Source organism: Rattus norvegicus, chromosome 5 (genome assembly GCF_021556685.1).
Source record: "Rattus norvegicus strain SHRSP/BbbUtx chromosome 5, alternate assembly SHRSP_T2T, whole genome shotgun sequence".
NCBI classification, from domain to species: Eukaryota; Metazoa; Chordata; class Mammalia; order Rodentia; family Muridae; genus Rattus; species Rattus norvegicus.
In genome coordinates this window covers 79852846-79880132 of record NC_141538.1, presented here as the reverse complement: position 1 = coordinate 79880132, position 27287 = coordinate 79852846, and the positions used below count along the sequence as shown (strand labels likewise).

At 43.9% G+C, this 27287-nt stretch overlaps 1 protein-coding gene and 1 long non-coding RNA gene across 5 annotated transcripts in view; one reads left to right on the top strand and one right to left on the bottom strand.

The window, feature by feature from the left end:
* LOC148005818 (uncharacterized) overlaps positions 1 to 14273 on the bottom strand; it is a 22073-nt gene extending 7800 nt beyond the window's left edge. The window contains exons 1-2 of one of the 3 annotated variants that reach the window (XR_015620910.1): positions 12986 to 14273; positions 11116 to 11490 (exon numbers count right to left, since the gene is read on the bottom strand). This is a non-coding gene — a long non-coding RNA (uncharacterized LOC148005818). Of the gene's footprint in view, positions 1 to 11115; positions 11491 to 12985 lie in introns of those variants that run through there. The other 2 variants (XR_015620911.1, XR_015620909.1) reach the window with 2 other exon arrangements.
* On the top strand, positions 13044 to 27287 carry Inip (INTS3 and NABP interacting protein). Of its 2 annotated transcripts, NM_001305282.3 has the most exon segments (5): positions 13058 to 13186; positions 14601 to 14681; positions 22018 to 22120; positions 23098 to 23188; positions 24425 to 27287. In NM_001305282.3, coding segments are annotated over 4 exon segments (315 nt in total). In that variant the 5' UTR covers positions 13058 to 13186; positions 14601 to 14656; the 3' UTR covers positions 24521 to 27287.

The window sequence follows — 27287 nt, the reverse complement described above, 5'->3', positions numbered from 1 at the left end:
GAGAGCATGGTACCGGAGCTGTATTGTGAGATAATCTTGATCCGTACGGGAGGGAGCTGAGGGGGGTTTGAAAGCTAAAGCCCACCCCAAGTAACACACTTCCTCCAACAAGACCACAGCTCCCAATCTCAGACAGCTTAGCATTCAAATGCATGAGCCTGTGGCAGCCATTGCTCAGACTATAGCAGATTGTACTAAGGAAAAACTGTAAGTGTACAGGAAAAGTTCTAAAACAGAGAAGGAATGGCATCTCTGGGTTCTGAGGACAGAGTCCGGCTTCTTCCCCCAAGCTTCTGAATTCCTCATTCTCGGAGCCACTGTGCCTGTTCCTGTCAGGCTGCCCTGCTCACCCCCTCATGAGCGTTCTAACACAGGTGACAAGACTCTGCAGGTCCACAGATGAGCCCTCACTACACAGACCAGGACACTAGATTTGACACAAGTCCTTACTCTGTGTAACTCAGAGCAAGGGGTGTAGGCCACCAGAGAAACCAGAGTCAGGGGCTGAGTCAGTTGGTAGACTGCTTACCTAGGATGTCCAAGGCCTTTGTTCCATTCCTAACACTGTAAACCAGAGTGGTTGGTGTACATCTGTAACTGCAGCACTCAGAACGTGGAGGTGAGCAGATCACAAGTTCAAAGGTCATCCTTAACTACTTAAGGAGGAGGCCTCCCTGGGTTAGAGAGAGACCCCTAGCTTGAAAATAGTTGCCTGATTAAAGATTCCAGCTAAGGCAGGGCTTCCCACATACTCATATGAGGTCGTTATGCAGGGGTTTTAGGAATCTTTGACTTGGTGGGAAGCTTGCTTTGCCCTGTCTCCTCCACAGAGGGTGTCCTGTTTTGTGGCAAGAACAACACCTTCACCCTTGCAGAAAATGGGAGGGTCAGGAAGCTGCCTTACCATACACTCACTCATTTTGATCGCCTCTGCTTGTTGAAACAGTAGCTTTGAACTTAGGCTAGTAAATGGAAACTTCCAGAAGTTTAATCTGATGAAATGCTCATATCTCCAGAACCAAACCCAGGCCTCAAGACGTTGTAAACTGCCCAGTCCTTTGCTAGGATGTGCACTCTGCTCCCAATTTTGAGGGCTGTACATCCTGGATCCTCCAGGTTAGCATAGTAGTGAGGTTGTCGTCTCCCAAATGTATTCATTTGGCAACTTCTTGGCATCAGGTCAATGTAGGCTGAAGTTCTCAGGAAACATCACATATCCTGGGGCTTTTGATACTAACAATTTAACACTGAGGTAGGAGCAAGGTTCTAGTTTCACTGGGACCAGGGGGTTTCTATAGCCTCATGCAGCAGCACCATTGCTACCCAGAGTTCTTTGCCAGTATTGATACACGGTGTGGTAGTTCGAGTGAGAATTGTACCCCACAGGCTCAAATATTTGAACACTTGGCCCCTAGTTGGTGGCTCTGTTTTTGGAGATAGTTAAATCTGTTGAAGGAAGGAAGTTCTCACTCCCATCACGTGGGACCAAACTTAGTCTGGGCTGTAAGCACTTTGACCCACATATTTGTCGGAGTTCTCTACTCTGGAGTCAGAGAACTTATGGAATGAATCTCTCTGTGTAGAATCTATCTCTATCACTATCTCTCTCTCATCTCTCTCTATCTCTCATCTATCTATCTATCTCTCTATCTCTCTATCTATCTCTCTATCTCTCATCTACCTATCATCTATCTCTCTATCTCTCTCTATCTCTCTATCTATCTCTCATCTATCTATCTATCTATCTATCTCTATCTCTCATCTACCTATCATCTATCTCTCTCTCTCTATCTCTCTATCTATCTCTCATCTATCTATCTATCTCTATCTCTCATCTACCTATCATCTATCTCTCTATCTCTCTCTATCTCTCTATCTCTCATCTATCTATCTATCTCTATCTCTCATCTACCTATCATCTATCTCTCTATCTCTCTATATATATCTCTCTATCTATCTCTCATCTATCTATCTATCTCTATCTCTCATCTACCTATCATCTATCTCTCTATCTCTCTATATATATCTCTCTATCTATCTCTCATCTATCTATCTATCTATCTCTTATCTATCTATCTATCTATCTATCGATCTATCGATCGATCAAGGGAAATTATTGGAATGACTTACAGGCTGTAGTCCAGCTAACCGAACAGTGGCCAGCTGTGAGTGGAAAGTAAAATTCTAGAGTTGCTCAGTCCCACCAGGATGGATGTTTCGGCTGGTCTTCTGTATAAGCTGGAATCTGGAAGAGGTAGGCTTCATTAGAAGTGCTGGCAGAGTACGTGCAAGCAGGCCAAGAATGGAGGAACCCTTCCTCTTTCCATTGTCCTTACCTAGGTCTCCAGCAGAAAGTGTGGCCCAGATTAAAGGTGTGCGTCAATCCAAATTAAGAGTGTGTGTCCACCATAAGGTCTGGACCAAAAGCTTGTGTCTTTCAGCCTCAAGATCCAGGTCATAAAGTGTGCCCTCCATTTCTGGGCCGTCGCCATTCCAGATGTAGTGGAGTTGACAACAGGAATAACCATGAATTGGTATCTCTCCCAAAGCCCAGCTACTCAAATCTGTACCAGCCCAGTATCTTTCCAGTTATAGAGAGGATGTTCTTTATCTTTGATAAGACAGCTGTGGCTGTAGATGTGAATAAGCTGTAGATAAGACAGTTGTACATGTATGTAAAAGCTACACGTCTACCTTTTCCAGTTAAATTCCAGCAGGGCTTGGGCTAGGAGGACAAGCAAAGCAGGGTGTAGAAGGGATGTCATCCACCTGCAGCTCCAAGTGCTACTGAGATCAAAGCTGTGGAAAGCTGAGGAACCAGAACTCAGGGAGTCGAAAGAAGAGTAGAGACAGCGGCAAAGATATTAGAAATGAAAAACAGAGCCTGGGTTCAAGAACCAAGAGCAGCAGCATCAAGGTGGGCACTGAGACTACTGAATACTGGGATAGGTAGGTGGTGTGACTTGGGACCATTGAGTGCTGGGAGTGATACACGGTGGGGTCAGGACAATTGGAATCCACAGTCACAGGGAGTATCTCCGAGCTAGCTGTGGTGGTGGCAGTAGGTTTTGAGGAAACAACTCCTCAAAATTCCTTCCTGACTATCCGTATAATTTGTTCAAATTAAGCACTAGGTTGTAGGCGCATCGACTATTTCTGAAGGTCAGGCTTTTGGCTAAGCTAGGTTCCCTCAGGAAGGATGTGGTTAGCAGAAGGAATCGAGCCCCTCCTCCTTCTCTCTTCCTTCTGGCTTAAACCTTTCATTTTAGAATGCTTTTTAGATGCCCAGGAAAGATTTGAAGTTGGTGCAGAGAGGTTTTTCGTGTTCCTCACTCAGTTTTCCAGGGTTGACATCTGTCATTGTTATGACACATTCATCACAGCTAAGGGACCAACGTGGTACACTGCCATTAACTGAACTTGATTCTCCATTCAGACTTCACTAGTGTTTTATTAATTTTTTTTCCAATTCAGTATCACATCTAGGATACTCCATTACACTGTGTGTGTGTGTGTGTGTGTGTGTGTGTGTGCACGCATGCATGCACTCACACAATGCCTGTCATATGCATACGTGTGCCCACGCTCACTCAGAAGAAGGCTGGAGGTTGACATTGATGTGTCCTCCTCTATTGCTCTTCACCTTGGTTGTTTTTTAAGACTTCTGTATTTATCTTTATTTTTTGTTTATGGATGTCTTGCCTGAATACATGACTGTGTACAATGTGGGCTGAGTGCCCGTGGTTCTGGGTCATTGTATACCTAGAACTAGAATTATAGATGATTGTGGGCAGCTACGTGTCAGGTGTCTGGAAGAGGGGCCAACACTCCTTTTTTTTTTTTTTCTTTTTTTCGGAGCTGGGGATCGAACCCAGGGCCTTGCGCTTTCTAGGCAAGCGCTCTACCACTGAGCTAAATCCCCAACCCCCCAACACTCCTTTTTGAGACAGGGTTTCTCTGTGTAGCCCTGGTTGATCTGGAATTCACTCTGCAGACCAGGCTGACCTCTTGAACTCACAGAGATCCACCTGCCTCCTCTGCCTCCCAAGTATACAACCACCACCTGATGCAGCCAGAACTCATTTACTCTTTTTTAAGATATCTATCTCTATCTATCTATCTATCTATCTATCTATCTATCTATCTATCTATCTATCTATCTACCTGTTAATTTATCTATTTATTTGTTCATTTATTTTATGTGACTACACTGTAGATCTCTTCAGACACACCCGAAGAGGGCATCAGATCCCATTACAGATGGTTATGAGCCACCATGTGGTTGCTGGGAATTGAACTCAGGACCTCTGGAAGAGCAGTTGGTGTTTACCTCTGAGCTGTCTCTTCAGCTCACCACCTCGTTTTTTGAGACCAGGTCTCTCACTCAATGTAGAGTTTACCAACAGGCTAAACTGGCCAGTCCTCAAGCCCCAGGGATCTTGTCTCTGCCTTCCGATGCTGGGACATATGTAACACCAAATGGACTTAGTATTTATATATTCGTGCGTGCGTGCGTGCGTGTGTGTGTGTGTGTGTGTGTGTGTGTGTGTGTGTGTTGCAATATAAATGGAAAGAGGCTGTCAATTTGAGTGAGTGGGGGTGAGAAGGCTGGAAGGAGGGGCGTAGGGGAGGTTGGAGGGAGGAAAGGAAAAGAGGGAAGTGATGTAATTAGATTAAAGAGAGAAATGGGAAAAGGAAAGAAAATGCCCCCCACGGGCTTGCATATAGGCTAATCTTATGGAAGTATTTTCTCAATTGAGGATCCCTCTTCCCAGATGACCCTAGCTTTTGCCAAGCTGACACAAAAGTAACCAGCACAGAGCTCTTGCTGCTCTTCCAGAGGACAAAAATTTAACTCCCACTACACATGGCAGGCAGATCACAAACATTTGTATGTAACTCCATCCCAGGGGGACCTGATGCTATTTTCTTGTCTCTGTAAATATGCACATGCATGTGCACACAGACTTGGAAAAGAAGAGAAGCAGATATGATATCTACACATATGTATGATACACGCACACATATATAAATGTATATGTGTTGGTCAGGCTCCACTTCCCCACCCAGAGTGGTGTCATTGTCTGTGATCACAACTGAGTGGAGGAAAATTAAGGGGGAGGTAAGAACAGCCAGGAGGATGGAGACCTCAGGCAGCAAATGAGCACACTGATTACAGCCTCTTGGGAGGCAGGCTTCTGTGAGACAGCTCATTTGACTGGGAGAACAAAAGCTATTTAAACCTTTGGGGAGTGGGTAGGATCTTTGGGAAGAGTGTAAATCGTTGGCGAGGAGCAGGGTGCCTAGGATGCCTTATATGTACAGCAAAGAATTTCAGATATTGCTGGAGAGGGAGTCCGTCCTTGTTGCCAATCTACGTGACCTTCTCTGAGGGGAAAAGGTGGGGACCCAGGACTGCATAGGCCAGGATATGGGGGGGAGAGGGAATGATTCTACTGTTGCCAATCTCAGGACAAGATTTCCAGGGTTTGGAGACCCCTCAACTCCACCTCCAGGCCAGCTCCCCACAGCTTCCACAGCTCCCCAGACCCACGTATATGTGTAGACATTTACATAGACATAACATGCACCAAACTGTTAAGGTGTAGGACACGGAAGATTGTTTCCTTTCTACAATTTCATATTACTTACACCTATACACTACAATGATCATTTGCTTCTTTTTAGTTTATAAATAGGAATGAAAGCTAAAACAGTAAAATGTAGGAAACTTATGAATTAAAGCTGTCTAGAAGAAGTGCCTTCTACTTCTTTCCCAAGACTAAGCAATATATTGATATTTGAGCTTTTCAGTTTAAAAAAATAATTATTTTGGGTTGGGGATTTATCTCAGCTGTAGAGCGCTTGCCTAGTAAACGCAAGGCCCTGGGTTCGGTCCCCAGCTCCGAAAAAAAGAAAAAAAATAATTATTTTTATTTCAAATTATGCATGTGTGTTGTGTAGGAGTGTTCACGAGTGAGTATGGTTACCTTTGGAAGCCAGGAAAGGGTGTCAGATCCTCTGGAGTTGGTGACTTTGAGCTGCCTGATGGGGATGTTGGTAACCAAACCTGAGTTAAGAGCAGATCACTCTAACTGTTGAGCCATCTCTCTAGCTCCTTCCCTCATTGCTTTCTTGTTTCTTCTTCTTCTTCTTCTTCTTCTTCTTCTTCTTCTTCTTCTTCTTCTTCTTCTTCTTCTTCTTCTTCTTCCTCTCTTCCTCTTCCTCCTCTTCCTCCTCTTCCTCTTCCACCTCCTCTTCCTCCTCCTCTCCCTCCTCTTCCTCTTCCTCTTCCTCCTCTTCCTCCTCCTCCTCTTCCTCCTCCTCCTCTCCCTCCTCCTCCTCTTCCTCCTCCCTCCTTCTTCCCCTTTCTTCTCCTTCTCCTCCTCCTTCAAGTTATTTTTTACTTGTTAGTAGCTTTCAGCTTTCCACTGTGTTACCTAGACTAACCTGGAACTTATAGCCCAGGCTAGCCTTGAACTTGTAACATTCTCTTGCCTCACCCTTTTAAGTACAAACAATGCATTTGTGACTCCTACTCTACGCCTGTGTTTCTCCACTATGAAAGTGAGAGAATTCCCGAAGAAGTATCCATGGCCCTTTTGAGAAACGTGGATTCCATGCTACTGTGTGTTAACAAAGACTGTTGGTATGAAGAAGCCTGGAGCTCCACCTTACAGCTGTGTGGCTTCCTCCTCTCCTACAAGCATCCTTCTGCAACCTCCCTTTGAACAATGTATTTTGAAAACTGTGTTAATGGGCACAGTTAAGTCATAGGGTGTGAAGCCCACTGTAGATGGGCTTTAGAAAAAAGCTTCATTGTTACCTCCAACTAGAATGTGCTCGTTTTCTTTCAACCTCAGGGTTTGTCTGTCATCCTGTTGCTATTTGGATAATTAGCGTGTATTCGTAACTGGAGCCATCTTCAGTGTTTTTACTTAGACCAGTGGCTCTCGACCTTTCCAAGGCTGCAACCCTTTAATACTTTTCCTCATGTTGTAGTGAACCCAACCCTAAAATTATCTTGTTACTACTTCATAACTGTAATTTTGCCACTGTTATGAATCATAATGTAGATATCTGATATGCAGAATACTTGTTCTGCAACCCCTGTGAAAGGGTTCGTGAGGGGTTTGACTCAGCAGATTGAGACCCACTGCTTAGATAATGACTTTCTGGAAATCTGAATATGAAGTAGCAGCATATTCTGAATCGTCTAGATGACCATGATTTTACTGACTAATGAGATTGGTTATCTGTCCTTTATTTGCATAAGATTATGAAATTATTGGGCTACAGACACAGTAAACAATGCTGGGGGAGGAGACACTGGCCAGTCCAGTTGCCAAGAGAAGTCTCTTGGGCCTATGGAGCTCTGTGCAAGCTGTGCCAAGGACTTGCCTGACTGCCGCTTGCCTGGGATGAACTTTTGGTAAAACCCCTCCCTTGAGTCATCTCTAGTCCTGTAAGTAACCCCGACAAAGATTCGTTGGTTCACCAAGTTTAACTGTGGTAGAATTGTTATTTCTGTGTGTTATAGGTTCCCCGCTGGGGTAAGCAGATGTATGTGTCATTTTAAGTCTCACATACAACATCCTCTGACTCTACATGGTTCACTGTGGCATGTGTGCACTCACATACATACAATACATAAATAAATATGTAATAAAAATGTAAAGGAAATCAGGACAGAATTACAACTAGGAAGTTCAATGGCTTTTTGATTGCGGTGGTGGTAGCTAAGTGTATAAAACACGCTCAGTACTGAAAGTGGAAAATTTAAAGTGAAGCTTCGCAGCTTCCGTTTCTAGCGCCGATTCTAACTGTGTGTCACTCCATTAAGCTGCACAGGCTTTAGGTCTGGTTAATTTTGGTGTGTGTGTGTGTGTGTGTGTGTGTGTGTGTGTGTGTGTGTGTGTGTGTGTTTTACTTTATTTGCAAGGATTTAAAGTAGGTCATTTAGTTGGCCAGAACTATAGTTCTGTAGTAGAAGATTTGCCTTACATCTATAAAGGGTCAATACCAAGTATTATCAAAAGGAGGGAGTGAGGAGGAAGGAAAGGGTGGGAGAGAAGAGAGAGACAGAGAGAGAGAGAGAGAGAGAGAGAGAGAGAGAGAGAGAGAGAGAGAGATTCTCCTGCCTTTGCTGGGATTATGGGTGTGTGCTATGTCCACGTCTGGCAAAGGTATCTCTCGGAGACAAGAACACATCATTTTACGTGTGTTTTTCCGGTGCCTCACACAGCATGTGAGTCATTAGGTATTTGTTGAATAAGTGAGTGAGTTTCAGCATTTTTCTTCTGGAGCATTGAACTTAGGGCCTCGGGCATTAGGCAAGCACCCTACTGCTAATGTCCGTCTCTGGTTCCACATGTCAACTCTAACTGGGCTTTAATTAAGCATTAGCCAACACCGTACGTGTCTGGAATTCTTCTAGGCACTTGGATAATACTAGAATAATGGAAACTTGGTTCTCTAGAGGCACTCCAATTCTAAATAGGAATTAGGAAATAATTCATCCGCCATCATGCAGCCCATCCCACAGGAAGCCTAGTGCAATTCAGCAAACCTCTGAACAATCATAGAAAACACCAGGGTTCAACATCGCCAATAATGGGACAGGCTTCCATCTAATTACAAATTATCACACGCTAAAGAGTGGCAGCTAGTAACCTAGAACCATGTGTCTGCTTTTCCTGTCTTTACACAACGTAGGAAATGTTCAAGGCCAACTACATGCTATCTCACAGCCAGGCATGGTGATGGAGGGAGATAGGGGAAGGGGTGGTTACAGAATTACCCACTTCCCTATCAATAACCAGATGCTACGTTGCATCTGGGCTGCTCTTAACTCCAACGGCCATGTTCTCGTGACTCACTGTCCCACAGTGTCCTCTCCTCTCTCTGCCTTCTTCCTTCATGATCCTTCTCAGACCTCAAGCCTGGGAACCAAAACTCTCTACCTCTCTTCTGCACAACTCTAGACTGTCCTTATCTTTATCCAACCAGTAGTTTTTTTTTTCTTTCTACATGGAGAATTTTAATGAGAGAAGAAGAGTAGAAGAGGGGAGAAGTAAAGGCCGGCCATGAGCACGAGGAGGGAAATGGGGAGGGGAATGGGGAGAGAAGAGACAGAGGGAAAGAGGGCAAGAGAGCAGAGAAGAGAGAGGGAACCATTAGTTTTAAAGAGCAAGGCCACATAGCATCCCTTGGTGTATGTGAGAATTTTCTTGTCCCAGAGGCAACCAGGGCCAGCATTTAGCATCACAGTGCATAGCAACAGACCAAAGACGCCCCTGCTTCTGCCTCCATGCTGGGACTAAAGGATGTGCCACCACTTCTCGGAGCCATTAGCATTCTTGGTGGTTATAAACACAAGGAGCATCTTCTACTGGGTCAGTTCTCTATCATAAACAAACACAACAATTGTGGCATTTTGGACAAGTTGCTTTATTTCTCAGAGTCTCAATGTATCGTCACCTTTGAAATAGGAAGGCAACAGCCATATCCTTCTAAAAGGTTAGCCTTGAGAAAATGTATGTGGAGGTTCTAGGACACGGTAAGGATTCATTAAGTGACACCTATTTCCCCTATGGTTTCCAGAACTTTTTCTTCTGCTTCACTGAACCATCAAACCATGTGCCTTTGGAGTTAAGCCCACCTCTCCTTTAAGGATAAGCTTTTCCTGTTTTCATGCAAAGTAGGAAATGTTCAAGTCCAACCACATGTTATCACACACCAAGGCACGGTGATGGAGGGAGAGTAAAATGTTTGGATACAAGTACCCACTTACCAGTATAATCCTTAGGCGACCAACATCCAATACCTTCACAGTCATAGCAAACTATTCGTCTTTCATAGTCTGGTCAAAGTGCCTGGTCTTCGCTCTTGTATGTCCTATGCTCTGCTCTTTGCTGCCATCTACTGGACAAGTCGGTGAAAGTCTCCCCCGCTCCCCCACCCCTCGCTCATCAAATTTAACTATCCTTGTAGAGAATATCTCGAAGATAATTTCATTCTAAAGGAATCAGGCCATTTCCCTTAACTAGATGATCCTCTTCCAAGCCTAACAGTGTCTCAAAAACCAACCAACCAGACAACCAAACCACCACCCCCACCACCACCACCACCACCACCAACAACAACAACAACAACAACAACAACAACAACACACTTTCTGCTCTTCCGGAGGACCCAGGTTCTGTTTCTATACATCCACCTGTACATCCAGACCCGTGGAACCCAACACTCTTTTCTGGATTCCATAAGCACCAGGCCTCCACATACATGCAGGCAGGCAAAACACTCATACACACACAACTAAAACAGATAAATAAATGTAACCAACGCTTTATACATCCTAGGCCCAGCTGCTCTGGAAGCTGAGGCAGTAGAACTTGAGCCCACATGCTTGAGACTAGCCTGGGCAACACAGAAAAAGAGAAAGGAAAGACAGTGTATTCACAGTTTCCTAAGTGGTTCGACGACAGTTCAGGCTCCTTTCGCTTATACAAAATTATTTCAACACCTCCTTCCCCTTGTTTTTGAGACGGGGTCTCCCTATGTAACCCTGGCTGGCCTATAGAAGTTCCAGCACTGCAGGGAGAAGACGAACTGTTTTCAAGAACTGCTATTCACAAAACAAAAGGCCAAACAATTGGTCATGAGTGAAACTTACCTTCCTGCTGGTCATGCTCCCCCAATCCTCACATACTGAACTGGACAAGAAACTACAAAATGTTTTGGAAGAATTTTCTTCCACTCCTTAAACAATGTTCTTTCAGAATGTCCATTATTTTAATGTGTAATGTTTTAATTGTACATATGTAGGCAATGCAGTGTAATAGTGAGATGTATATATTCACCAGGTCATGATTAGGGTAGTAAACACTTTCATCTAATTAAATCTTCTGTTTTCCTGTTTAGGAATTAAAGAGCTTCCTGTGCCCTGTTTCCTGTACTGACTACTTGGGCAACAGGACAAAAAAAAAAATTCTCCTAAGAATATAGAAACCATTTATCTTTTTAAGTCACACCCAGCCTCACTTCGACCTTTTAACTGAAAGAATTTGTTAGGACTTTTAAGCTTGAATAAGGCTGCATTTTCCCAGAAGATCACAGAAGAGACTCAAATGTATTTATTGCCAACATGCTTTATATTTTAATTAAAGTAGTTAGTAGAGCTGGGTATGAGGGTACAGGCCTATAAGTGCCAGGACTCAGGAAGGTGAGAAGGAGTTTTCCAGTCTGCCGCCTGGGCTACAAGGTGAGTTCAAGGACAGCCTCTAAGTACCAAAACCCTGTCTCAAGGGGGAAAAAAAATCACTAAGAGCTGGTTCTAGAGGAATCCCTAATGCTTTGACACTTTAGTACAGTTTCTCTTGCTGTGGTGACCCCCAAACATAAGATTATTTTCTCGGGGTTGGGGATTTAGCTCAGCGGTAGAGTGCTTGCCTAGCAAGCGCAAAGCCTTGGGTTCGGTCCCCAGCTCTGAAAAAAAGAAGAAAAAAAAAAAGAAAAAAAAAGATTATTTTCTCTGTTGCTTCCTAACTACAACTTTGCTACTGCTAAGAATCAGTGTAAATATCTGATATGAAGGCTACCTTATATGTAATCCCTGCACACAAATTGAAAACTGCCGTTCTAGAGCAAAGACAGTATTCGGAAGTTAAGAACCTGGCAGAGTTTGCGGGCTTTAGCTCAGCTCATGGCTGGATACAATGTAGTAACATCTCTGTTTCCCAGATACAAATCACAGGCAGACACAAGCTGATGGACAGCAGGCACCCAGCACATGGAAAACACTCAACTTTTTTTTTTTTTTTTTTTTTTGCTGTGAACTAAGTAAATTCTTGGTGTTGAACTTACCGTTGTGCATCAGAAACAGTAACAAACATTTATTATTTTAGAAATAAGGTTTATGTAGTCAATACTGGCCTCAAACTTGCTATGTACCTATGTACCTTGTGATCCTCTTCCCACCAAATTCCTGAGGCTGGATTAAGAAGTATACACTACCATACCCAATTTTATGTGGTGCGAGGTATCAAATTCAGGGCCTCCTGTATCCTAGACAAGTTCTCTACCAACTTAGCTACATCTCCAGAATCCCAAATACTAATACAGAGCATATGTGCAAGTTGTGGAAAGTGGTTAATAACCATAGAACACACAACACACATCAAAACATGTTTACTTCTTTTAGTTTTTTTTTTTTTTTTTTTTTTTCAAAATAGAGTTTGCCTGGGTAGCCCTGGCTGTCCCGGATCTCACTTTGTAGAGAAGGTTGGCCTTGAATTCAGAGAAATGCTTCCCTCTGCTTCCCTAGCGCCACCGTGTGCCAAACACGTTTACTTCTTAAGGTAAACATCTAGATTTAGCGTGCGGCTACCCAGCATTAGGTAGTTTCCAGTAGCGTCTTGGTGTGATTTTCCCTTTTTTGTTTGTTTGCTTTGGAGACAGGGTCTTTCTGTGTAGTCCTTACTGTTCTGGAGCTCACTATGCACACCTGGATGGCCTCAAACTTAGATCTGTCTCTGCCTTCAAGAGTGCTGGGATCAAAGGCATGCCCCACTACTCTCAGCCGACACTTTCATTTTTAAAATTCAGATTGTGCACAGTAGTGAAAACTTGTACCTATTTAGTGCTCTCCTTGTGTATAATTATTTATTCAGACGGTAGGCAACAAAAATATTCCTAGGAAAGTTGTGAAAACCTGAAAGTGTGCTCAACCTCCCTCTGAGCTCTACTGAAATGGATTAACACCGGGGTTAAATTCTGAAGACAGACAGCTAGTCTCCTGAAAACTCGAAGGACAGGAAAAAAAAAATCAATTTAGGTGCTAGGGACCCGGCTCCATTCCTGCCAATCAGCGTTGGGTTCCGCCCCCAACTGTACGGCCTGCATCTCCCGTGAGCCTCTTCGACTGTCATTCTTCGGAAGGGAAACCCTTTCCCGCCGAAGAAGCGATTAAACTACAAATCACCTTGGGTAGCGTCCGTTGGGTCCAGTCGATAGGCGGGACTTCCGCTTCCAGGGGCTCTGTCAGTCAGGAGGCGGAAGCTGGTGCCGGCGGGAATGTTGTAGCGCGGCGCATTGCTGCACTCTCGCCGGGTTCTGCGTGGGCGCGCCCCCCTGCACAGCGGCGACTGGACAGCGAGGTTTCTCGAGGTTCCTCGCATTCCGGGTAAGTATAAAGGACAGAAAAAGTGTGGCCCTAACGCCGGCCACCGGGCAGCGGCCTCGCGCGGACTAGCGTACGAGGGTTTCTCACTTCCCGTTGAGTTTCGCCCACTTCACCCGCGGGCAGGGACTCCTGGGACATCCTGACCCTTTCTCAGGGTGGCCTTGATCGCCTTCAGTGTTAGCTCGGCTTCGCTCACGCTGTGCTCCAGCCGCAGGAGTCGCGAGTCCTTTAAACCTGGCAACTGCTCAGAGCTCGTGTCTTCGCTCAACAATAGTTCTCTACTTCCGCAACCTTGTTCGCGCCTTGTTTTGTTTTGTTTTGAGTCAGGGTCTGGCAGTGTAGCCCTCGTTGGCCGGGTACTCGCGGTTCTGCCTTTTCTTCCCGAGTGCTGGAATTACCGCGGTGTGCGGGCATATTTTTAAAGAGCGCATTTATTAAATTGGTTTTCCTCCTCCACGCCGTGTGATTACTTGAATGAAACTCAACGGTCGAGGAGTTTGTCTTGTGATTTCGCCCTGGCCTAATACAAAACTTAATTTCTAAACTTAGCGATAAGCAGGCTTGGAGTTGGAGAGGTGGCCCAGCTGGTAAGAGCACTTACTGCCCAAGCATTAGGGTCTGTGTTGGAATCTCCGGCATCCATGTCGGAAGCACAAGGTGTGGCTGTAGCTCCTGCACCCCAGAGCTGAGGGAAGGCAGAGACGGAGGATCGGTGAGGATGGCTGGCAGCCAGCCTAGCTTCAGGCTCAGTGAGAGACCCTGTTTTCAAAGGAACAAGGTGGAGAGCGGTAGCACAAGGCGACCATCCAGTGCCTTTTTCTATCTTACTCACTCATGCTCACCACTGGGCATATACCACACACACAGAGAAACCAGGAGTCTAAGTTTGCTTAGTCGTGTGACAGTTGGCTTCCACATATATAAAAATGCTCATTAAAAACATTTTTTGGGGGAAACATCTTACACAATATATGGTGCAGTGTAGATACTTGTTAGGTTGGTTGGTTGGCTCGCTCGCTCGCTCTTTCTTTCCTTCCTTCCTTCCTTCCTTCCTTTCTTCCTTTCTTTCACCAGCACAGTAGATGACCTGAGAGTGATTTTTATAGAATTTTATTTTTCTTCTTAGCACTGATTATGTGGATACTTTCAAGAGGTTGATCTATTTGGTAAATACATCTTGATGTAAATTAAAAATAATGCTAAATGTTGGTATTAACAACTTCAAGACTAAAAAAAATGTCATTTAATGAAGTGCATGAGGAACTTGCAGAGCTAAGTTTCTGATTTAAGCCTGTGCTTACGTTTATCTTTCTGAAGAGACTAAGAAACCCAACTCAGCCTAGCTGTTCTTCACGGTTTTGAGACTGTAATTAAGGCCAGCGCATTTTATGTGTGCACATAAATTTTTTTACAGATGATTGTAAAGTCCTGATCAGTGGCCACTGAATATAATTGACACAGAATAGGAAGATGGCAGCAAATCCTTCAGGACAAGGTAATGCATGCTGGGATTTCTGTTATTACTAGGAACGTTCTCCCATACAATAAATGTATTTGAAGTAGAGAAAATTTAGTATAGAGCAGTTACTGCGTCCAGAATTATGAGTAGCAAAGTGGAATCCCCCAATTTAAAATCAGCTTAACACTGTATCAGCAGCTTATTTTCTAATATTACTAATTCTTTATTTCAACCTGTTAAGATTAGTGATTCACATCGTGAACTTTTTCCTTCCATTTACTTGTGTATAGTGTGCATCTGTGTATATGCATGTTTGCATGTGTGGGAGCATGTGTGTAGGGGTGGGCATACACACATGTGGAGACTGGAGATTAACATCGAGAATCATCTTCCAGCACTTTGCACCTAACTCACTGAGGCAGGGTCTCTCAGTCAAATCTAGACCTTGCCCATTGGCTACTCTTGCTAGCCAGCTTTCTCCAGGGTTCTCCTCTCTGCCTTCCAAGGCTGAAATTACACAACATGTACGTGGATTTTAGGGAGCTAAACCCTGGTCCTCATGATTTTGGGAACAAGTGCTTAACCACTGAACCACCTCCCCAGCCCGCATCATAAACGGTCTCCTGTCTCCTCTGGCATCTGTTTTCTTCTTGCTTTTAAAGTCAGGTAATAACCATGCTTTATCTTCATTGCTGTAAAAGCTTCATTTCACCTGTTACTTTCTTTAATCCCATCAAGTTAGGGACACGTTTCTGTTAAGACATTAAAAAAAAAAAAGTTTTGTTGAAAAAAAAATTTATTCAATGTTTTTAGCTTTTTGAAGGCTATCTATGTTGTGTTGAACTTGTGATATTCCTGCTTCAGCCTCTTAGTTGCTAGGGTTACAAGTATGCTCCAGATTTTTTTTTTTTTTTTTGAGACAAGGTATGTCTTCTTGGCTGCCTGGAACATACTATGTAGACCAGGCTGGCCCCCCTCATACAGCTCTGCCTCTCCCCCTAGTGCTGGAATTAGAAGCATGTGCCACGGGGCTGGGGATTTAGCTCAGTGGTAGAGCGCTTACCTAGGAAGCGCAAGGCCCTGGGTTCGGTCCCCAGCTCCAAAAAAAAAAAAAAGAAGCATGTGCCACTACACCTGGCTCATAAATGTAGCTATCGTTTTTTAAGCCTTTTTTATGCAAATACTTGAAACTGGTCTCTTTCCACATCAGGCCTGAACTGTTTGACTTTTAAGTATGTTTGACTCATCATCTCAGGTAAACGTTGTATTTACAATCTTTTAACTTCTTTTAAAAATTAACTTAGAGGGGTGAGGGTTTAGCTCAGTGGTAGAGCGCTTGCCTAGCAAGCGAAAGGCCCTGGGTTCGGTCCCTAGCTCCGAGAAAAAAAAAAAGAAAAAAAGAAAAAAAAATTAACTTAGAAAGGTTCAGATTAAAGTAATTTGTATTTGATCCTCAGTACTCCCCAACCTCTGCCAAAACTGAGCCAAAATGAAAACTAAGGGGAGTCCTTTTAGTAAAGGAAAAAAAAATGCTAAAAAAAGCCATCCAATATAGTCACAATAAAAATATTTTAAATTATCTCGTTCTAATGATAAAATCTGCTGGTAATCTCTCATTTTGCAATTGCAGTAAGAACAACTATTGTTAGTGTTGCTTTTGGTTGGCTCATAGTCAGGTCTACTATGAAGCGTCTAAAATCTAAAGAATAATTAGTTGGTAAGTCATTTGACTTTCATTACTCTGAGGAATTCCGTTGGTATCACAGAGCTGCTGCTGTTGGACACCAGCAGAGGGAGTCTGTATCCTGTTCTGTAGGCTTGCAGATTCTCGGTGAAGAGTTAAAAAAAATTAACATTTATTGATGTTCATTTATTTATTTTGAGATAGGATCTTACTGTGTAGACCTGGCTGGCCCAGGGTTTTGGTTTGGTTTGGTTTGGTTTGGTTTGGTTTGGTTTTTGTTTTGTTTTGTTTTTGGTGTCTTTATTTTTGTATTTGTTTTTTAAGACAGGGTTTCTCTGTGTAGCTCTGGCTGACCTGAAATTCACTCTGTATATGCGGGTGGCCTGAATTCACAAGGATATGCCTGTCTGTGCATCCCCAGTGCTGGGACCACCATCATCTGGCTAGCCTGGAACTCTTACTTTACATGTTTGAGTGTTTTGCCTGTATGTATGTCTGTGCACTACATGCATGCAATGTCCTTGGAGGCTAGAAGAAGATCTTAACTCCCCTGGGACTGAAGTTACAGTTGTCAGCCACTGTGTGGGTGCTAGAAATCAAACCTGGGTCTTCTGAAATAGTGACCACTGCTCTTGATCGCTGAGCCATCTCTGCAGCTCCTCAATAAAAATTTTAAGTCTTTATTGTATTTTACCATCTTTAGTATACCGTCTGCACTTCTCTATTGTGTATGTGTATAGACATTAGATGGAGTTACCTAGAAGGCAGTTAAGCACATTGAGTAGACTTGTGAGAATAGTTAGAAGCAGTTAAATCATAAAGGATCCAGCTAATCAGTGGTTTGATCTCTTGATGGATTCAGAATTTAAAAGACTGTTAGGAGGTGGTGCATCTGTGAAAAGATAGGATGTAATTGGAGGATTTGGGTTTGGGGTCAGGGGAGGGCTTTGAGCATCTCGGCCCTGTTTTGTGCTTTCTAGCTGCCCTGAGGCAAACAGCCTCTGCCATATACTTTCACCATCATGAAATTTTGTCTCACCTCAAGCCCCAGATAATGGAGTCAGCCAGCATGCATCAAAACCTCCGAAACAGTGCCAAATTAAATTACTTATATCTTTGTTTTCTCATATTAATAATTTTTTAATGTTTTAAAATTTAGGGACTGGAGAGATGGCTAAGAGTAGTGGATGCTCTTTCAGAAGTCCTGGGCTCAATTTCCAGCACCCATGTGGCAGCTCATAATTGTCTGTAACTCCAGACACTAAGAGGCAAAATTGGTTGGACCGAGTGAGTGCCCTGGTGTAGGTAGGAAGGTTTCCTCCTCACCCCTGGTTTTGGTTTTGAGACAGGGTCTCATGTATTGTGTAGAGCTGGGTGGCCTGAAACTTGCTTTGTAGCCAGACTGGCCTTGAATTCACAGAGATCTGCCTGCCTCTGCGTCACAGGGGTCACCATGCCCTATGTATGGGAGGGAGGGTTTCTGGGGAGATATCAGGACTTTATCCCTTCTTAGGGAAGGATTGGTTAGGGAAGTTGAGGCAGGAGAATCAGGAGCTTGGGGTCATCTGAGTCCATCTTGAGCTTACATGGGGCTCTGCCTCAAAACCAAACCAGCACCAACAGGAACTGGTATTCAAATCTAATCTTGGGGTTCTAGGGCTTTTGTATGTTGTCCCCAAACTCTTTAAATGTGAGAATAAATTGAAATTTGAAATAAATCACCTCAAAATGAGACATGTGGATGTAGGTCACTTGGTAGAACATTTGCCTCTCATATACATGGGGCTAGATTCCATACACAGCACTCAATGAAACCAGGCATGTATTAAACCTCAGGCAAGAATAAGGTCACTACCACAAATTTGAGCCAAATTTGAAGCAAGCTTTAATTAAATACTGGATGATGGACTCTGGCCAGGGCCATTCTGGGTTTTCCAGAAAATGGCCACGAGCTGTGTTGGCCAGGTGCTTCCAAAAGCAAACCAATAAGACTACATACTTCCTTCCTTTGTCCAGTGACGTACTTCCTGCCTGTGCACATCCCACCTAGGTGTGATCAGTTGAGTTAACCACACTTGCTTAGGGAAGTGAAAACGTGGCTTATTAGATACACGACAGCCCCCACTTCTCAAGAATGATCGGTCCTTGGGCAAGGGGCTTAGAGGTTAGAGGCAAAGTTCTCTGGATCAGTAAATTAAAACCTAAACGAGACGTGGCTTTTAATTGTATTCTCAGCACTTGAGAGGCAGAGGCAGGAAGATCAAAAATGCAAGCTCATCCTCAGCTGCTACAGAAAGGAAAAGAAAAAGAAGTTACTACACAGACAGTTTTTCTTGTTTGTTTTGAGGTGCCTTGCTGGGTGGCTTTAAACTGAAGGGATAGCTCAGGCTGGCCTCCAGGTTGTGACAGCATGGCCCTGCCTTTAGTGGGGTTTCAGTGTTGTCTCTATACCCAGCCCAAGGTATCAACTTTCACAGTCTCAATTTTCATTACATTTGAACAACGTATAAACTTGATATTTCTTTTATTTGAAAGCATTCTGGAGTGTTATGTATGATTATGAAGCAGTAATTACAAAGGCAAAGCAAAAATCTTAAACATTCAGTGGATATGAGCCGATTTTTTCGTCACTAGAAGTCCAATGCGCTATCCATTGCGCCACAGAGCCACCTGAGCCGATTTTTAAAATACAGTGCAGATCCTCTACAAATTTCAAAAGCTTAATAGTTGAGTAACCTAACAGTTACTCAAGCTATAATTCTGGGTGTCTCCTCTTGTCTCTCTCCCTGTCTCTCTCGCTCTTCCAGTCTCTTGTTTATTCTTGGCTTATGCTGGCTTAGAGTTCATTCATCACCAGTAGTCCAGGTTGGTCTTGAATTCCTAGCAGTTTCCTTGTTTGAGCTCTTGGGCTGGGGTTATTGGTGTGAGCCCTGTTGACTGTTCTCTTTTTAATATTTATATGGACAGTCAGGTTATCCTAAACTGGCTTTTTTCTCTTTTAAAGTCAACTTTGTGGGTTTTTTTTGTTGTTGTTGTTGTTGTTTTTGTTTTTTTGTTTTGGTTTGTTTTGGGTTTTTTTGTTGTTGTTTTTTGGGGTTTTTTTGTTTTTGTTTTTGTTTTTGGTAACTGGGGTCTGATACAGCATTGCCTATACTGGCCTTAGAACCTTACTATACAGCTGAAGACAGCCTTGAACTCCTGATCCTGCTGCTTCTACCTCCAAAGTTAGAGTGCCCTCGAAGTGTGAGTTGGGTCATCATACCATACCCAGCTATGTAGTGTGTCCTCACTGTGGAAGTTACTCCACATACTCAGTGGCACCATCAGCTTGCTTTGCTCTTGTGTGACCAAACACTAACTGACACTGGGGAGAACAGTACAGATTCCTGCTATGCAGAACTAGCCTGTTCTGTTTCCTTATACTTGGGACAAGCTCGCCTTACCTGGACATTCCATTCTTGGCCTGCCTGACACACTTTTCACGACCTGGGGAGGAGAAAGGGCATTTCAGTGGCATGGCAGTTGACACTGATGCTCTAGTTTCCTAAGGGAGCAGGAAAGGGGTTTAGAGTTAGGATGAAGAACTCTCTGGAAGGCTCATAAAGCCATCTTTTTAGAAATGTCAGAATGTGCTGTTGATGGTCAGCTATTCAAAAGGAGTCTGCTGTTACTAGAAATTGGTGGTGTAACAGGAGCAGAGACAAACTGGGAGAGATAAATTGCTAAAGTGGATACAGCGTAGATGTATTTTCCCAAACTTCTGTCCATAGCCAGGTTGCTGGTGCCTGGTTAAATCAGAACCGCAAGTTACAGCTATGTCTGGTTAGGCCAGTATCTATGAATGTCTTACATCCTGTGCTGTCCTAACCAGTCTCTCCCTCTCTGGGACATTTTCCACCTACTAGTTCTCTCTAAAGTAGTGTAAAGTTCTCACAATCCCTCAGATGTGCCTAAGTGTGCTTAGTTAGGTCTACTCTGCTTGAAAATCTCATTTCATAGTCCAGTCTCTAGAGTTCTAATTGTGTGCTCTCCTCATGTCCTTTGAGGGTTTGTTCTGTTCTGCTCTGCTCTAGCAAGGGGTCATCAGATGCAGACACTTGAGGACACACCCACAAGTCTGTTCAGGATTGTAAGCTTGAGAATGGCTTGCTGGGGGCACACATCCCTTGTTAGCAGATCATGAAATAGGTTTGCATAGAGGCTCGAGATCTGAGGATTTAAATGGAGTCATTCACGTTGACATGTTGGCATTTAATTTGGATTTGGTTTTTTGTTTGTTTGTTTGTTTATGTTTGTTTGTTTGAGACAGGGTTTCTCTGTGTAGCCCTGGATGTCCTTAAAGTCTATAGAGCAGGCTGGTTTTGAACTTAGATCCACCTGCTTCTGCCTCCTGAGTGCCGGGTTCAAAGGCATGTGCCACCACTGCCCAGCTTTTATTTGGATTCTTAAATGTGTAGCTGTCTACCGCCTGTTTCAGACTCTGCACCATGTGCTGAGAGCTTCTCAGTGTGAAGCTTAGGGTCAAGTCAAATACTGAGTATTGATAAAGGAGGCATCTGTAGCCCCGTGAGTTGTGCCCTACCTCTTAGGAGAGCTTTCTGGTCCGCTCATGTAGACATAGTAATTTTCCATGAAAGAATGCACACCTGTAGATTTGGCTGTGCAATATATTGGACCAGTGTTTTTCCACAATACATGTCTAACCCATACCTCGATGAACAAAACTATTTAGCTCAGAATCTTGGCACTGGGATAGTAGTTAGTGGTAGAATGCTTGCTTGGTGTATCCAAGGCCTCAGCCCTACAACCACAAAATAAATCTTAAAAGTCCTCAGTCATTTTTATTTTGCTTATGTACCCATCCATCTACTATGTTCTTTGGGGGTTTTGTTTGTTTTTAAACGTGTATGGGGGTCTTGCTTACACGTATGTCCACACCATGAGCATGTCTGGGGCTACAGAGGTTAGAAGATGGCATCGGATGCCCTGGGACTGGAGTAAGTATTGTGAGCTGCCAGGCGGGTGCTGAGGATTGAACCCAGATCCTCTGGAGAGCAGCCAGTGCTCCCAACTGATAAGCCATCTCAGTGCGCAAATGCGCACACCCCACACCCCACCCCCTTTATTTTTTTAGGGTTGAACTAGTGCTGGTTGGCCTGGGACTCACAGCAATCCACCTGTCTGTCTCGGCCTCCTGAGAATGTTGGAATTAAAGGCATATGCTGCTAGTACCGGGTCTTTTGGGTTTTGTAGTTGTTTTTAAGTCAAGGTGTGTGTAGCCCAGACCGGCCTTGAATGGATGACCTTGAACTTCTGACCTTTCTGCCCCTCACAGGTGTAGGTATGCACCGACACATTTGCTTTATACTGTATTGGAGGCTGAATCCAGGGCTTTGTGTGTTTAACAAACACTACCAACTGACCTATTGCTTTTTTTATTTGTTTGTCTTAAGAGATAGGGTCTAATGTAGCGCAGGCTGGCCTTGAACTCCCTCTCTCAAGAGCTGCGGTCATAGGTGTGCCAGCACATCTGGCTTATGCTCTCAGGGTTGTTGGGAAATAGCCAGTAGGAGGAAAGGACTTCCTAGTGAGTGGGCAGCCATGTCAGAGAACGGGGACTTCACTTTCTGGTTTTTACATGGCCTGGCTCTAAAATGCTTCTCATTCTCTCTCCCTTTTCTTCTTTAGGTTTTCAAAATAAAAACAGAGTCGCAATTTTGGCTGAACTGGACAAAGAGAAAAGAAAATTACTTATGCAGAACCAATCTTCAGCAAGTCACCCTGGAGCTAGGTATTGACTTCTTTGGAAGTGCCACCCTTAATCATTCTTACAGGGAGGGAAAGCACTGCCTCAGAGTCTGTTAGAATCAGGTCTGCGCCCCAAGCTCCCCTTCCTTACAGACTCCTAGCCGTGGTCATCGTGCTCGCTCGCTCCCGTCACACCGTGGCGTTCTGTTTCATCACAGCTGCTGCTGTCTGAGCTGTGTGCTGCAGACCTGTAGATCCCAGCGCCTAGCACAGAGCCAGCTCTCTGTAGCTGCTGTAGACTCTCATGAGTAAGGGACTGTCAGGTTTTCTAGAAATTCACAGTTGATACACTGTGGAACATGGTTGTCGTGTTTACTTATCAGACGGACAGCGGCCTGCAGCTTTACGATTGATGAGCGCCATGCTGTTGGTTAACAGTTTTTAAAGGCCAGTTCCCGAACAGCCAGAGCTACACAGAGAAACCCTGTCTTAAAAACAAAAACAGCCAACAGACTAAAATACTAACACTAATAAGGATGCTGACGGCTGAGTTAGAAGTGGAGGGGCTGTAAATTATGACACCTATAACAGATTACTTGAACTCCCATAAAGATAACATAGGCTTTCTTCATAAATTAATGTAGACGATGGGGAGGGGGTGCTTTTATTCTAGAAGGTCTTTTAACATTTGTATTTATTAAGTTTTATGAGATGATTTTGCTGTATAGCCTTGGCTGAATTTTTTTTTTTAAAGTATATTTCATGTATGTGGGGACACACAAGAAGAGGGCATCGGGTCCCATTACAGATGGCTGTGAGCCACCATGTGGTTGCTGGGGATTAAATCAGGACTCGTAATCACTGAGCCATCTCTCCAGCCCCTGAATCTCAGATTTTAAAAGTAATTTACTATATTAAAAATGTGCCAATCTAATAAATCTTCTTATATAATTATTTTTTTAAAAAAAGATGAGAGTATCTTTGTGCTGGATAGCTAAGTAACCAAGATGTCGGTTTTAGCATCTCCCTGTCCAGGCCCTCCCTCAGTAAGGACTTCCGGGACCATGCCGAGCAGCAGCACATCGCAGCGCAGCAGAAGGCCGCTCTGCAGGTGAGCACAGCAGACTGAGTCAGGTTCTGGAAGGCAGCACAGTCCTGAGTTAGTGTCTCAGTGGAGCAGTATCAATGACTTGTTCCACATACAGCTGTGACGGTTCACCAGTGTTCATTCGTGCCCAGGGGATTGCAGGACCTTACAGTAGTAATGAAAATAGCTTTTACAGTATTAATGCAGTCCTGATTGATTCTCTGCTCTGCCTGACCAAGGCATTTCTCGTTCACAAAATATTTGGACAGAATGATCTTGAAAATTGAACTGGCTAGTTTAATAGCACCATGAATATTTCAAATTTGCCACATTCTTACTTTATTTACCTGTCTTCTGGGTTTACTATTTGGGTTTTTTAATGGTCTGCACTGTTTGCATGTTAAATATTTAAAAGTTCTTCCTGTTTTGTTATAGGTGGTGTTCCAGCTTGGAAACAAAGTAATAGTTTTAGTATTGCGTTCATCTTATCTGATGGCTTAGCAGAGATCTTTGATGAAGCACCTCCTTTTCTTTCTTGCATAGGTTGTCTGTGTAAGCCTCTCGTAGCAGCACGTCAGGGGTGGACATGGGGGATCTCTCTTAGCTCCAGGCCAGCTTAGGCTATGAGCAAAGCCTACATCATAAAACTTAGAAGATAAAAATGTGAAAGGCACAGTGTAATTGCCTCTGCGTCTAAGCAGCATCTAGAATTGGGAAGGGCCGTTATAGAAACCGTCTCTCGCCTCAGATGACTAAAGAGGCTTTTAAAAAAAAAAAAAAATGAAGAGGGAAATCAGTTCCATTCCCGCACTAAGTGTTGGTGAGGTTCAGTCACCAGTGACTCCATTCCCATCCCTTCCCAAGCCGATCCTCTTTCCCAGGCTTTTTGTCTTGTGACCTGACCTTTGCTGCTATTTTTCCTCAACCAAAAGAACAAAGCCATCTCGACTGCTGGTGGGAGAGAGCCCCACAGAGATAGATAGAGAGGCTGCTGAGCAGTGCCTGGTACCCCAGGCTAATCTGAATGTGTCACTGTGTCTGTGTAAACAAAGTTAGCATGAACGCTGCTTCATCAGTAAACTAGATCTCAGGAATTCGGGAAGGGTAAGGGATTTCAATGCCTTGGCTAAAAAATGTGACTCTTAATAACGTAATTGGTTTTTTGTTGTTGTTGTTGTTGTTGCTGTTTTTGGGTTTTTTTGTTTTTTTGTTTTTTGTTTTTTTTTTTCCGTAATTTGTATTTTTTTTTATCTTTCTCAGCACGCTCATGCGCACTCATCTGGCTACTTCATAACTCAAGACTCTGCGTTTGGGAATCTTATTCTCCCCGTTTTGCCTCGCCTTGACCCCGAATGAAGAAAGTGTGATAAAAGGACCTTGTAATATCAAATGTCAAAGTTCTCACTCAGCTCTATACAAACTCTGACTTTCAGGACTTTGGAGAACCTAGCTTTTGTTTCTTTAAAGAAAGGAATAAGTGAGAGTGGGAAGAGAAGAGGAGCTGGGACGCTGAGGCCTTGGGAAGTGGAGGCAGCAGCAGTGGAGGAGGACCTGGCTGTGCTGGCCAAGACTGACTTATTTGTATTGCCATCGGACTTTCCCTCCGACTCAGAGTCGCTTGGTCTCTTGTGAAATCTGCATCACCTCCAACAACTGGGACTGGATATCATGTGGGAAGCCCTGGGTTTGCCCCCATCACCACACAGACAAGCTCTGACAGCACACGCCTGTGACCTCAGCACTAGAGGAATAGAGGCAGAAGAAGTTCATGGCCATCCTTGCCTAGACAGTGGTTTTGAGACCAGTCTGAGGTCTATGAGACTGTGCCTCAAAAAAACAACCAAAATCAGAAAAAGAGCCATTAATAGTCCTAACTTTAAAGAAATGAGGATGCTTTTAAACCTGTGAGGAGGCTTGCATACTTCTTTGTGCTTTCTCGTGTTAAGAAACAAGCTATCGAGGAATAGGCTTAAGCTAATAACTAGTTCTCCTACTCTGAATTTTAAAAGAAAACCCAAGGCAGACTAAATTACCAACCAATCTTAAATCTTTCAAATAAATGCTAGGATGATAGCAAATACATGATGTGACTAAACACTGTTATGAAAGTCAGCGGAAGAAATCTGGGAGTGTAATGGGCGTGTATTCTCACGTCATGCTGCTGCATAAGTGGTGTGCCTGAGTGATTTTATTTTCTATTTTTTATCTAACTGAAAACTTTAAATTGGGCAGATTCAGGCCTTTTAAACCATTTTAAATAAGGTTAAACAAGTTACTCACCAGGGCCCAACTTTAACAGGAACTGAGGTGCTTACTTGTATATGTGCCTCCCACTACCCTTCCTTCGCCCTACAGAATTAGAGTTTGATTAAAGTGTGAAAAGTATGGTTCAGAGAGTTCTGTAATACCTTACACAAAACGTCTTGATTAAAATTAAATTTTATAAGGGAGTTATTTTGTAAGGATCCTGTCATTTTCTGTTCCCAGGGATTGAACCTAGGACTTTAAAGGTTTAGATGTGTTGTTTCACTGAGCCTCATCACCCCGTGTAGCTGACCTTCATCCTCTCTGTGCTGGGGGGGGGGGGGGGGTTGAACCTTTTCAGCTGGGTCAGTATCTAGGCAACCACATAGCACTGTCTGCTCAGTGTCAGTCAGCAGCCTTAGGAGCTTGAACTGATGTCTCCATCGAGGAAGATGGACCTCTCCCAGTCATCACACTGCTCCCTTGTATCTGCTGCTGACCCAGGGACCCTCTTGCTCCTGTCCCTTCAAAAGCCCATACACCATACAGCTTCTCTCTGGGCCTCCTAGTAATCTTCACTTTTTTGCATTTCACGAAGTTTCTGTCTGGTGTGACCCTTGACATACTGACATGGTTCTAAATCTGTCTACTGATGTTAGGAAGATAAAATGTGTGCATACTTTTTCCACTGTTGACTACTATGTGACTTTGTAATCTAGGTGCTTGTTTTTCTTTTCTGTGTCAGATATAAGGCCCCGATGAACAACTTAAGGGAGAAAGGGCTTATCTAGACTCAAAGTTTGAGACACAGTCCATCATGGTAGGGGAAGTCAAGACAGCAGGAGCTTGAAGCAGTTGGTGACATTTCATCCACAGTCAAGAATAAGAACAAAGAATGGATGCTGCCGCACTCTTTATGTAAACCAGTATTCTAGCCAGGGAGCGGTGCCGCTCAACTGCGGGCAGAGCTTCTACCTCAGTTAATGCTATCAGAGAATTCCCCAAGGCATTCCCAGAGGCTCATCTCGTAGGTGAGTCTAGATTTTGTCATGCTGGCAGTACCACCCCACTAACTAGGAGGACTTTCCAGTGGCCCTCTGCCTGTGGGTAAATATTTAGTTCCTACTCTGGTATGGGCTGTGTTTGAGGGACAAAAAGGTCACAGAGACCTGCAGATGGGAAAGTGACATTGTTGAGGATCCCACTCTGGCATTCAAGTCCTAAAGTAAGCCGTTATGGCACAAGACAGGCATCTTGGAGTACATGGCAGTCTAACTAGGTTAGAGGTCTCTAGATGATAGAATTGGCAAGGGACTGAAGGGACACCCAGACGAAGGTCACATTTCCAGTCAAGCCCAGTGAGGTGGTTCATGCCTGTAATCCTAGCACTCAGCTAAGGCAGGAGAATCACTATGAGTTCAATGCCAGCCTGGGCTACAGAGTGAGACACCTAAGTTTCAGGCATGACACCGCAGTGTTAGAGACAGCCCTGGACTCACTTAAAGCCCTGAGTAAAACTCCAGTGCTGGGATCATGGGTGGGTGATTTATGCCATGGCATCTGTAACATGGGGACAGGATCAAGCAGTGGGCACGCACACCTTGAATCCCAGAACTTGGCAGGCAGAGGCAGGTAGAGCTCTGTGAGTTTAAGGCCAGCCTGGTCTACAGAGTGAGTTCCAGGACAGCCAGAGCTACACAGAGAAACCGTGTTTCAAGCAAACAGAAAATTGGGACAGCATACAACTGACTATTGTCATACTTATTAAGGCCAGTAATTTTTAAAGTACAAGTCTCAGCCTGTTTATGAACCGAGAAGGCAGCTTAATGGTTTAATGCATTGTATCAGCATTAAATAAAAAAAAAATAGAGAAAGCAAA